Here is a 12,333-nt window from a genome sequence, read left to right on the forward strand (position 1 = left end):
AACTAGGTTTAAAACACACGACGAGTCTTGAAAGAAGATAACAACTGATTTCGAAACTTACCAAAAATCTCCCTAATATGAAGATCTATACTGTTCGAAGATTAAATTTTACTTTTTTCTCATTTCTTAAAAAAAAAAACGCCAAAAATACCAAATAGTGTTGCCAATGTGGTCGTTTCTTGGGTTGTTTGCTTGATAATTGAATGAGCTTTAACACTGCATTTACTAAAGGAACAGTTGTGGACAATCTAGTAAATGCACCAAACAGTTAACGTGAATAATGTGTTGAGTTTCTTTTGCTGATTGGCAGTGTTTATATTTAATTCGCTTAAAATTCAGATTTTTCAAACAATCCCCACAGTATCCGCACGCGTTCCTTTATAAATACTCAAACTATGCAATATAAAAACTATCGCGCGCGCCAATTCTTTGATAACTTACCTCTTAGCATGTTTCAGAAAAAAATTATTAAAATTTACCTTTGTCGCATACGAGAAAATCACAAATAAGGTTACAATGAATATAAAAAAAAATCGTGCAAAGAAGTCTAAGTTCGGGTGAAATCGAACTTTTTATACAAGTCATATAAAATATATGGAAAACCTTGAAGGATATTGTTTGATTACAAGATATAAAATATTCCTAGGGGTTGAGAGCATTAAAATTCCATCTTAATAATTTTCACATGCATTTTTGGACTACCCCAATGCACACTCCCATGCACTTAATTAGTTAGTTAGTTAATTTTCTTGGGTGTACTAGAACAACAGGCACCGCGACCTAAAAGATCTTTTGTATCTTTTGAAATGAGTCCCTAACCCAGTTTGGCTTAGATACCTTCGGCTTCCCTTAGTTCCTTACAACAAAGTGTTCAACCATTGAAGATTTAAAATGAATCAGTTTTTGTCTGGCTAAAGCCGGACAATGACAGAGAATATGCTCCGAGGTTTCAATATCCTTGAGGAAGAGCCAACATTCCGACTCTGTGATCTCACTTATACGGTGCAAGGGGAATCGCAATTGGTTGTGACTGGCCAGATACCCGGAAATTAGCCTGATGTCATTTCTATTTACTAGGACAATGTCGTTTCTGTTGAAAGGGTAGCCGAAGAGCCTGGCCTGTCTAAAGCCCCCCACCGCTCCCCAGTACTTAATGCATTCCGAGTGTTACCCACTCAGTAATTATGGCTCTCGAAGAGGACCAACTGAGACCACAGAATAGTTCAGGTCCCGAAAAGGCAGTTACCGATCCTTCCCGTGGCAAGTCGTCGGCGATCTCGTTGGCTCGATTCCACAATGGTCTGGTACCAGGCACAGTGTTACCGTGATTTTGTCTGCCAATATTTGTAGCATATCAAAGCAGTCTCTAACCAGCTTGGATTTGATAGTCCTGTTTGAAAGGGCCCGGATCAGTGTAAGTCTCTGAGACCAAGTGCAGGGAGCCCATTTGCCCAATTTTCGCGATCGGGGATCATCGCTTGGAATTTTCAGCCAAAGCAGATCTCTCTAGTAATGGGATCAGAGATTCCGCATATTTTCACCCCTGGTATCTTCCCGGCAATACCTACATGAAGCTTAATTGCGAAGAAGCCGTGGTTCCCACAAGTAACCGGGAAATGGGAAAAGTACACCGCGGCAACCCCGATCCCACGGCAAGTCTGGTTCGGCATATACTGTTCCACCTTGGAGTTGGGGAAATTATGGGAAAGAGAGAGAGATCAGAAGGCGATCCGAGCAATGATGTGAGACCAATGTCAGACCCATCACCCTGACTGTCCTCTAATCAGCCTCTTCTCCCCGATAGTTTTCTTCTCTCCGCCCGACTACCACTAGCCAGCACTATAGCCGGAGACATGACCGTAGCTCGTTTTCAGCAAAACCCCCCCACGTGGAGAGTCTAACCGCAACCCCTAAGGAGTGACGACCGTCCGTAACCCTGTCGGCTGACGGCCTCCTATGCACTTGTATAGGGAACAATGCCCTTTCGTTTTATTCGTGGCTATTTTTCTCTTATTTGATTCAATAATTTTTAGCCGATTTTTTTGTTACGGGATAAATTTGGACCCCGTGAAAAGTTTTCGGTTACTAATTTTCTATCAGAAAGGTTGTACCTCAAGAGTAGTTCCATGCTAATTTGGTTTAGTTCTGATCTTTACATCATAAAGAAAGTATATTTGAAGTCGGTTGTATTTTTTGACTTGTTTCCAACAAAGTTTGATTTATATGGTTTTTGTTAGAGAATAAACTGTATTAAATTGATGAAATTTATTTACATAAAAACTCACCCAGAAAAAATCGTAAAAACATTGTCCCTATTCAAGTGCATGGGTGTGCGTAAATCCCTAAGCCTCTGTCGACCTCAATCGAAATCTTAAATATTTCTCACTCTTGGAATACGTAAACTGTTCGTGAGGAGTGAAGAATTTATGTTGCCCTCCATTGCTTGCAGCCATTTTTCTGCTAGATATGCATAAGTCCAAGTACATAAATACATATGTAGATATGTATGTTTATGTGTAAATCAAAATCATAACTTGGTAAAATATCGTTCATAATTTTCCTTAAGTATTCGTTATGTCCACGCGACTATAATAATTTTCATTGTTTTCACAACTGCGCTCCAATTATTACACCAAAATTATACATAAGTATGTATGTATGTATGTTGATTCATAAAAAAATTTATTTTGTTTTCATTTAAATTTCTCTGATCCGCAGCAATCCCATACGCTGGAGCGGTCGGCATGACGTCAATCACTATTGCAGCGAATGCGGCTGTTACATTGGCCGATATATAACGTTGAGTTGGTACAAGAAGCAGTTGTTCAAAATGCAACGATCTGATGTGGTATTCGAAAATAGGTGGCAACGTTTTCGTAAAGTTGAGAAGGAAACACTCGATAATAAAATATTGGCCAAACAGCAGGCGCGGGAGCAATTGAAATCCAAGACGACAACGAATGCTTGAAATAGTGGAAAGGAAAATTATTTATTACATTTATTTTTATAAACTTCGTATGTCTTTAAAGCAAAAAATTAAATCAACGTGAAACGTGTAAAATTTATACCAAAAAATATTTTTCTCGCTAGGTTTTCAACTTTAAGAAGCATTTTCTTTCAAATTTAAAATTTAGTTTTACATTTTTAATCTAAAGAGCTACTATTTTGTTTTAAAATGTATCCACTTTGATATAAACTTAAACTTATAAAAATATAATTTCATTTTCGTTTCAAGTTTAATCTATGATTTATTTATAACTTCATAATGTTTCAATTTTAATTTTGAAGTAATTTTTGCTCTTAGCCCTTTGGCGACCGTTACTGATTCGTTGGGAAATTCAAAGATATGACACTTGATTCGAGTTCAGCGAACCCATATTCTAAGCAAAAGTTTCGCCAAAAAAACTTTTTTTTTTTTACCTGCTAAGGTGTGGAAAAAGGTGGGACCTATATGTTCCCATGGTCGTCAATGGTGAAAATTTATACAACGTTTTTTTCTATTCCTAGCAGACTTTCGATTGAAAAGAATTGTTTACGCGAGTGCTTATCGGCAAATAATCGGTTACTATTGCACATTGGTTTATATTATATACATTTATCGATTTTAATTAATTTTTCGTCATACAGTATATAGCATATAGACAAAACAAAAAAATTTAAATATGCCTCTTTGACCATTAGTTTGAATCTATTAGTTGATATTTTGTCACAGTTGTCGTTTTCGTTAGCCCAAATGAAATGCAGTTTCAATATTTTCTTATAGTGGAAAGTATTTTCAAGGCACATAAAATAAATAACGAGAAAAACTAAATCCAAGCAAATTAGGCGTGAAACGTAAGCGGTTACGACCGGATGCAGCTCCTACAAAGGTCATACCATGTTACGAACACAACTTTGAGTAAATAATGATGGGCTAACTTTGGAAAATGGTCCCATCGATTAGGGGCTAAAACAAGTATTACTTAGCTTAAAGGTAGATCTCTCTTATTTTCAAATAGGTATACCATTCTTATAGTGGAGACCTCCATAGCTTGTATAAAATATGTACACAAAATTATATCTCGACGCTCGAACGAATGCTCGAAATTTGTAGGTATTTGTTCAGCCGCTTATTCACATTTGAAAGAGGATAATGCATGATTTAATGCAAATAAAGCCGAATTATGCAGATAAGCGAGCCCGTTATCAACCGTATAAAATGTATGCAAATGTATATATCAAAATATTCAGAATGACGAGATGAATTGGCTCAGTCGTGGGCTTGTATTGAATTTTAATTAATTTCATTAAACACGCATACATATGTATATATGTATTTAAAAATGTTTCTTTAAGAATTCGAATTTGAAGTACGAGTACGTAGCATTTGCTTATACAATATCCAGTGGCGGACCCACGGGGGGTGTTTTAACACCAGAAACTTACGCAACAGAAATCCTCTACTCCACAGGAACGCTGCTTGCTTCACCTGCCACTACACAAGGCAGTATTGCGCGCTCCGTACAATGGCTCTCTTACTTATATATAAATTAAGTGAAACTCGTAATGTACTTAATCATATAACTATTTTATCCTACTAAAAATCTAAAAGGAATTTAAAGCAGCTATGTTGAACTGCATTATATTTGCCATATATGCTGACTTATTCCCTTTGGTAACTAACCGATTCACTTATGATGCCCGTAAACGATTGTGGCATCTTCGATTTGTGCATTATTTACTTTTTACCGCTGTGCAACTCCTGCTTGCGAGCAAGATTTTCGTAGGCATCTCTGCTCCATGAATGATAGCTTTGTATTCTGAAAATTATGGCATACCTTGAAGCTGCTTTGTTGGGACGGTCAGAGTACAAGATTCCGAGCAGCCAGGTCGCTGGTATTTGCTTTGGCGGTTGGAACGGTCGAGGCTACAGTCCGCTCCTACACTTTATTGGTGGTGATTATGTTGGGCAGGCTATCTGAAGGCATAAGTTTCTAAGAGATCTAAGCCTGTAAAATAAATAATATGTGAATGTCCAAACATAATTCAAAAATGCAAAATAAACAAATGCAAACAATTGGTTTGTTTATACCCATTCAAGAATTGTTATGTAACAGATGGAGCGTGTAGCTAAATTTGTGTAATTCCTTACATGCACGAATAAACATATATGGAAATTAGGGTGGGTCAAATTGTTCGCAAAAATCGCATCCGAATAAACATTATGATAAACGTTAGAAAATTATCTTCGATATCCAATGTGCATATCAAATTGAGAACGAACTCATAACCAACCTTAGTTTCCCAACGTTCATACACTGAAAATAAAATTTCGTAAAAGTGCTACGAAAAACTTTCGTAGTCTTGGTTTTTGCACAATGTATGAAACTTGCGTTCATAATACGAAAACATTTTTCACAACGAAGCAAGATTCGTAAATATAACGAAAGGACTTTCGTAAATCCTTTTTTCAGTACAATTTACGAATTCTTACGTTTATTTTACGAAACACATTCGTAAATTACTGAACAAATCTCTGTACGAATAATTTTGTATATTGTACGAAGGCATTCGTAATATTTACGTATGGTTTTAAAATTTACGAAGTCTACCATTCTGTATTCCTACAATTTACTTAATACTTTCGTGCACAGAACAAATGCAGAAACATTTTTTTTAAATTCGTACAACAGACGAATATTTTCGTACAATATACTAAATTACCGTCAGTTTAATATTTCATCATTGTCAGTGTCATTGCGAAACTACTGGTTAGCTACTGTGAGACGTATAATATAATTTTAATAGTTTTAAGAAGCTTTTGGTGGATAAAAATACAATATAAAATTAAATGTTAAAGCTGTGGATAAATGCTTTTAAGCATACAATGTTCTTAACATCGCCCACGCTGAGCCTTGCTCTGCAATGCGGGACTTCATAAATAGGTAATTTCATCAGTTAGCTATAAACGGCAAGCCCAAGCCAGGAACAGACGCACTAATTAATGAAATTTTGTATGATTTTTCACTGAAACTTGCCTTTCAGACGCCTTATAATGTTCCTTTAATTTATAGTCGAGAAAGGAAACAAACATCGAAGAAGCTGCGAATCTGCCAAGTACCTCCACATAAAAACATTGCAAAACATTTTGTTTAAGAAAAACGCTTAAAATTAAGAATGAAAACAAAATAAAAGTGTTGTTAAAAGTTCTACGAAAAAACCGCAGATTTTAGGAAAATAATTTCGTTAAATATACGAACTATTTTGTGCATTTTACAAAAATTTCGTAAAAAAATAAGGAAATAGTAAGAAATTCTTTAGTAAGTAGTACGAAATTCGTTCGTAAATAGTACGAATACGTTCGTAAAATGTACTAAGATCTGATGTCTCATATTTTCGTAGTATGTACGAAAACGGTTTTGTACAATCAACGAAAACTTTCGTGGCTCAAAATGACGAAAACTTTCGTAAAATGTACGCAAGTTTTCGTTATATCTACACAGATTTTATTTTCAGTGTAGAATATTGGAAATACACTCAAGATGAGTTCGGAAAAAATTTAAACCATAGTAACAAGAGATAAAGTGAAATTCTGCTCATTCCCGAAGGGAAATACAAGACCACCACTCTCTCTCATTAAAATTTCAATTCGATAATGGGATGGATTTCGAATTCATAACGAAGGGAAAATAGTTTTCGAATCGAATACTAACCTATTCCACATTTGTTACTGAAGTGGAGACTTGAAAAAAAAAATATTTGAGTCGGTTTTGATTTTTGTTTTAAAATTGCTTGTTATAAGAAAAATTAATTTTTCTCAACTTTTTTTTTCGTTATGCCAGTTTTACAAAATTTTCATAGTTTTATAAAACTAATGAATAAATAATCGCTGTTTTATATTTTATAGAATTTTTAATTGATTAAGGCGGAAAAGGTAAAAAAAAAAATCAATATCGTGAAAAGGTATTTTTTTTTCATTTCCGAATCATGGTTTCTTTTAAACTTTCTCTTCGAATTATCTGAAGAATCAGAAATTACCATAAGATTTAGTAAAAAAAAAAATTCGCCCACCCTAATGTACAAAGATATGTATATCCATTCATAAGCATGTTTGTATATATTCGTGACTTTCCGCACGCGTTTTGTCGCCCAATGGCCCAAAGTAGGGAAAGAAAAATGAAAAAACAACGAATAGTGAAAACCAAAGAAATGCGCACATTGAGTGCCAATGACATCACACTACGAAGCGTGGCGAGATAAATGATGAATTTTAATCCAAGTGGAGCGACTACGAGCACACTATCGATGCGCAAGATCATTGAGCGAGAAGAGACGAAAAATTCGCGCTAGTAATTGGAAGAGAGTTTGGCATAGAATGGAAAATTTATACTGCATTGAGTATAGCGTCAATAATTGCTGAAATTATGACTACTCTTCTACTCTCACGTTGATCAGTGCTGATCAGTGATCACTTACATACATATATGCCATCAGCCAGTAATGAATGACTGCCACCCACCAGCAGCTTCATCAGTCAGTGGCCAGCAGTTCACTGCCACCGCTCAAAAGCGCAACAATACTTACAATACTTCCACATATAGCTAAATTTTTTTAAAGTCGATATGGAACCGAACGTGGCGGAAACACCACAGCTGGTGAAAGTTAAGCTGCTACCCGCACTAAAGCCCGAGGAGCGCAAGCGGCATATTGTGGCCAATATAGTGCTGGAAGGTCAAACATCAACTGTGCCGTACATCGATGATGCCAATAGTGTAATAAATGTGACACAACTGCAGGCGCTCGACGCTACACCACCCGGGAAGGATGCGCGAAAACGCATACGATTTTATTCGGTGGGGCCGCGTACCTATCACACCAAATGTCCGCTGTGTCTGCAATATGGTGATGCGGCTGTGATGCGTGCCGCAGGTCTGAAGGATGCAACCTGTTGTCTATCGACGTTGTCGTGGTGAGTACTTCAGTGAGGAAATCTTGGGTTTAAGGAGAATAGACGAATTGTTTTCTCTATACGAAGTTTGTAATCGTAAGAACTGTCAGTAGTGAACAAAAACACAATTAAGAATTCACAGGTGGTCAGAACGAGGTGTATTATTATAATTTCATACATTTTAAAATATTAACGCGAGTCCCAATAATCAGAACATTTCTACCAGTTGTTTAATTTATGGTATCATCAGTTAACATAGCTTGAACGTCCCCTAGTTGTGAAACGTGCCGAAGTTAGTTCTAAACCCAAAAAAATAAATTGTCCCGCTCTTTTCAGACCCACATATTCTAATTCGTATGTAAATATGTCTTAAGCATTTGAATGTTTTTTGTTATAACTGAGTTTAAATATTTGGGTCTAATATTAATACAAGTAAATTTTTTTTCTGCTGAAAAGTTTAAATTTTTTTTATAAAATTTTATCATATAAAAAACAAATTGAAATATCATAAAGCTCATAAAAACTTTGTTCTAACTATTTCTTAAATTAATTTTGATGTATGTACAAAAAATTTTTGTATTTTAGTTTTCTGTGGCATTATTCATGAAAAGGTTTAAGAAATACTTTTTGTACTTTTAGAGATGTAATGTGTTCAATAAATTAATATTAATAACGTTTTCATCTTTAGAACTTTTTTTTGTTATTAAAATTTTCTTATCCTCATTTAAAGACCAATGAAAAAAATATTCGAATATTGAAGTTTTTAAAAAATAAGTCAAAACCCTAAAATTGACCTAAAAAACCTTATATAGATTTAAAAAACTTAAGATAGAAGTTTTTTAATTGATATTTAAGTTCTAGTAAATATTTTAAAATAAGTTTATGAAAACAATTAACATTTCCAATCCCCCATTTTTCAGCTTCTTCCCAATTTTCTGGCTTTGCTGTATTTGCACTTGGTGTGGCTGCAATCGTGAATGGACGACGAAAGGCATCTACTGCAGCAAATGTGGTGCCAAATTGGGCATCCAACAGCGGCCTAAATAGGTGTGGTGAAACACTAAAATTTAATAAAATATAACACCGTGCGGCAGTCAATTTTACACACGAAAAAATTAATATATTCACAAAACTTGGGGCCAAATATAGTAAAACTGCGTTTCTAGTTTTTCTCTCTGACGTTTGGCATTTTTTTAAAAGGACTTTGAAATTTCTAGAATATAATTGAATAAAAATATTATTCGAAAGATTCGGTGCATTGTAGAATAAAAATATGGGTATCAATTAAAAGGAAAAATTCTGTAGAATTAAAAAAATTAAATTTTTTGGTGCATCAGGACGAATAAGTGTTGCAAATGTACTTTTAAAATTTTATCCTTGGATATCTTTGGAAGTTTCCAATAATAATATGCTAGCTACCACATCCCCAAATCCTTCTAACTTTATTAGTTTTAGATAAAAAATTTACACTTCTCTTTATAATATATTGATAGTTACAATATACATAAATGAAGATACTGGAATCATTATTATGGAACTATGTATGCGGTCTAAAAGAACAAACTGACCGTATGATGTACCTACGGTTTAAATACTTTAATTCGCTACTTTCACTTAGGCAAGAGTTTATACAGAGGGAAAAAATGTTTTTAATTAATTTTTTTCGTGTATAAAAATAGAAATTTTCGGGTTTAAGAAAGTATAAGTTTTCTACTAGCCTTTACATCGATACCACTTTTTAAAAAATCGGTTTTTAATTTTTTTTTGTATAAAATAGTTTTTTATAAAAAAAAGGTATTTTTTGTTTTCAAGTGTTTTTTATAAAATTTTTATATACGAAGTATACAAATACGCATATCAGAAGAACGAAGGTTTGATTGCGTTTACAACGATATAAGTTTTTCTAAAAAGCGGTCAGTAATTTTTTTGTTTAAAGTATTTGTTTTATAAAAAAAGGTATTTTTTTCCTTTTAAATCGTTTTCTCAAATTTTTACATACGAAATATGCAAATATGCATATCAGAAGAAAGGGAGTTTAATCATGTTTACAACGATATTATTATTTTTTAAATCAGTTCAAAATTGTTTGAAATATAAGGTTGTTAATTTTTCGAAGACCCCTTATAGCACCTGTAATATAAGTTTGCAAAAAAAAGTTATAAACCATTTAAATAAGAGAAGAAAGGCGGACTACGTCTATATTTTTAGTTTTTTAGTTATTTAAATATAATAATAAAAAATAATTTTTACCAAAGGTCCCATTTCGAACTTCGAAGGCCCATATCTCGATTTCGGAGGCTAACTTAGAAAAACGGAGAAATTACTTTTTACCTATGACTCAATCTCTTACAAAAAATTGGTTTGGTCCAATACCGAGCCGAGTGCTCTAAAGTGTAATGATTCCAGTATCTTCATTTATGTATATTGCAACTATTAATATCTTATAGAGAAGTGCAAAATTTCTTTTATCTAAAACTAATAAAGTTAGAAGGGCGAAATTCGAAGATCTGGTAGTTTGCATATTAGTCCTTGACATATATTTTTATATATACTCTGCAATGTACCAAATTTTTTAAATAATTTTTTATGCAATCATATCCTAGAAATTTCAAAGTCCTTTAAAAAAAATCCTGACGTCAGAGAGAAAAATTAAAAACGTAGTTATACTATATTTGGCTCCTAGTTTTGTGAATACATCGATTTTTTGTGTGTTTTAAAAATTTTTGGTTTTTGTCGCTCGGTATAATAGACGTAATGAAATTATAAGTAGTTTTAAATGTAACGAAATTTAATTTATCGACTAATTAAAAGCGAATAAAACCACAAAAGCAATAACAATAAAATAACTATTTAAACAGTGCTACTATTAAATAAAATTTGTTTACAACGCGCGCTTTCACAAATACCTTATTAATAAATCTGGTTGTTAACAAAATTCGCATTTTTCATTGCTCGCGTTAGTTTGTAAATACATATGTAAGTATTACGAAAACATTTCAAATATTTGTTTGTTTTCGACGACCTGTTGTCGACCGCAACGTCCACATCATGCTTGATCTTCAAACTCTTAGCGCTCTCAGAGTATCGGTGTGGGTGGCAGATCACTTTCGCTTTTCATCTGCACGCCATCTCTCCCACTCAGTACAACGCGCGCAATCTATTCAGCTTTCGCTCGCGCTCACTGCGCCACGATCATTGTTCAACGCATCGCGTCGATTGACTTCAGTACGTTTGCTCTTGTGTCGGATGTGAAATCATAGCGCTCGGGAACTATTTATTAAATTTTATTTTTGTTTTCGTGCCGTAAATTTTACCTAATATATTCAAATACTGTGAAAGTAAAAAAAACACATTTTATTTCGAGTTAACACAACGATCGCAAAATGATGACCGAATCCACCTCACCGCCAACAACACCTGCAATAGAAGATAGTAAAAACACAGCAGGTGCTGGGGATAAGAATGCACTTAAGCAGCTGTCGGAAAAGGAACTTAAGGAGCAACAAATTTATAATAATTTCGCCACGCCACTGATTGGCGCTTATCTAAATCTGCCGCAAGATCCGGTGAGGCTGAAATGTCCTGCTTGTGGAATTGTTGAAATGACACAAGTTGAAAACGATTTGAAGTGGTGGGCGACGGAGATCAATCGCTTTGTGGGTTGTTTATGGGTGTAAGTTAATAGAAACAAAAAAAAAGAGTAGTAATTAACACAAAATTATTAAAAAAATTTGTCTTTAAAATTTTTTTAATTAATTGAATTTTTTATCCCTGTCTCGATCCGTTTGACATGGTAAGTCCCTCTAATAAAATAAAAATAACACGGCTTAGCAAAATTTGGACTCGCCGTGTAGATAGATTTTTTGATGCTGATTTGAAGTTCATTTACAATTTTTTTTAGTGCGTCTATTTCTTGTGAAAAAGCTGGAAAGTGACGAAATATGGCATAAATGGAAATTTTCAAAAATTAAAGAAATAGGAGTTTGGACGTAGTTTTTCCTGCCGAAAAACGCGTATAAAAGAAAATCGGAATCGTCTCATGGAGTTTACCTTATGTTGATGAGTTGAGTAGAAATGAGTTAAAAAATCGCGGAAAAGTAAAAAAAAACCAGTAAAATCAGTTTAAGTTCGGGTGAAGCCGAACAATAAATACCCGCTGCTTTTTTCACCTTTCCGAAAGCTACCGTTACATGGCAAGCAGGCAGTGGTTTTACCCCTTAATCAAACATTTTCGATAGTATGTTTAGTTAGACTTAATGAGATAAACTTGTGTATTTCAGTAAATATTGGATTCAAATAGTTGAAAATTAGGATGTCAAGTAAAATTTTGGTACAAAATAATATTATTATTTTTGAAAAATGGGCGTGGCGCCGCCCACTTATGACCACAAATGTGTATCTCCGTA

The 12,333-nt window shown here is 34.2% G+C and overlaps 3 protein-coding genes across 4 annotated transcripts in view; all 3 read left to right on the forward strand.

The window, feature by feature from the left end:
- LOC118742447 overlaps positions 1–3,149 on the forward strand; it is a 12,581-nt gene extending 9,432 nt beyond the window's left edge. The window contains exon 2 of the mRNA XM_036474523.1: positions 2,719–3,149. Within this exon, the coding sequence (XP_036330416.1) occupies positions 2,719–2,968 (250 nt within the window). The 3' untranslated portion in view covers positions 2,969–3,149. The remainder of the gene's footprint in view (positions 1–2,718) is intronic.
- Positions 3,150–7,527: 4,378 nt separating this feature from the next.
- On the forward strand, positions 7,528–9,389 carry LOC118743651. Its single transcript, XM_036476415.1, has 2 exons — positions 7,528–7,948; positions 8,848–9,389. Exons 1-2 carry the CDS (start codon positions 7,602–7,604, stop codon positions 8,972–8,974), a joined length of 474 nt encoding a protein of 157 aa, XP_036332308.1. The 5' UTR covers positions 7,528–7,601; the 3' UTR covers positions 8,975–9,389.
- Positions 9,390–10,968: 1,579 nt separating this feature from the next.
- The window catches only part of LOC118743653, a 7,816-nt gene continuing 6,451 nt past the window's right edge, over positions 10,969–12,333 (forward strand). Inside the window, exon 1 of one of the 2 annotated variants that reach the window (XM_036476417.1) lies at positions 10,969–11,600. In XM_036476417.1, coding sequence (XP_036332310.1) covers positions 11,311–11,600 — 290 coding nt within the window. In that variant the 5' untranslated portion in view covers positions 10,969–11,310. The remainder of the gene's footprint in view (positions 11,601–12,333) is intronic. The other variant, XM_036476416.1, reaches the window with a different exon arrangement.

The sequence above is a fragment of the Rhagoletis pomonella genome, unplaced genomic scaffold (assembly GCF_013731165.1).
Source record: "Rhagoletis pomonella isolate Grant_MI unplaced genomic scaffold, Rhpom_1.0 Rhpom_scaffold_00007, whole genome shotgun sequence".
NCBI classification, from domain to species: domain Eukaryota; kingdom Metazoa; phylum Arthropoda; class Insecta; order Diptera; family Tephritidae; genus Rhagoletis; species Rhagoletis pomonella.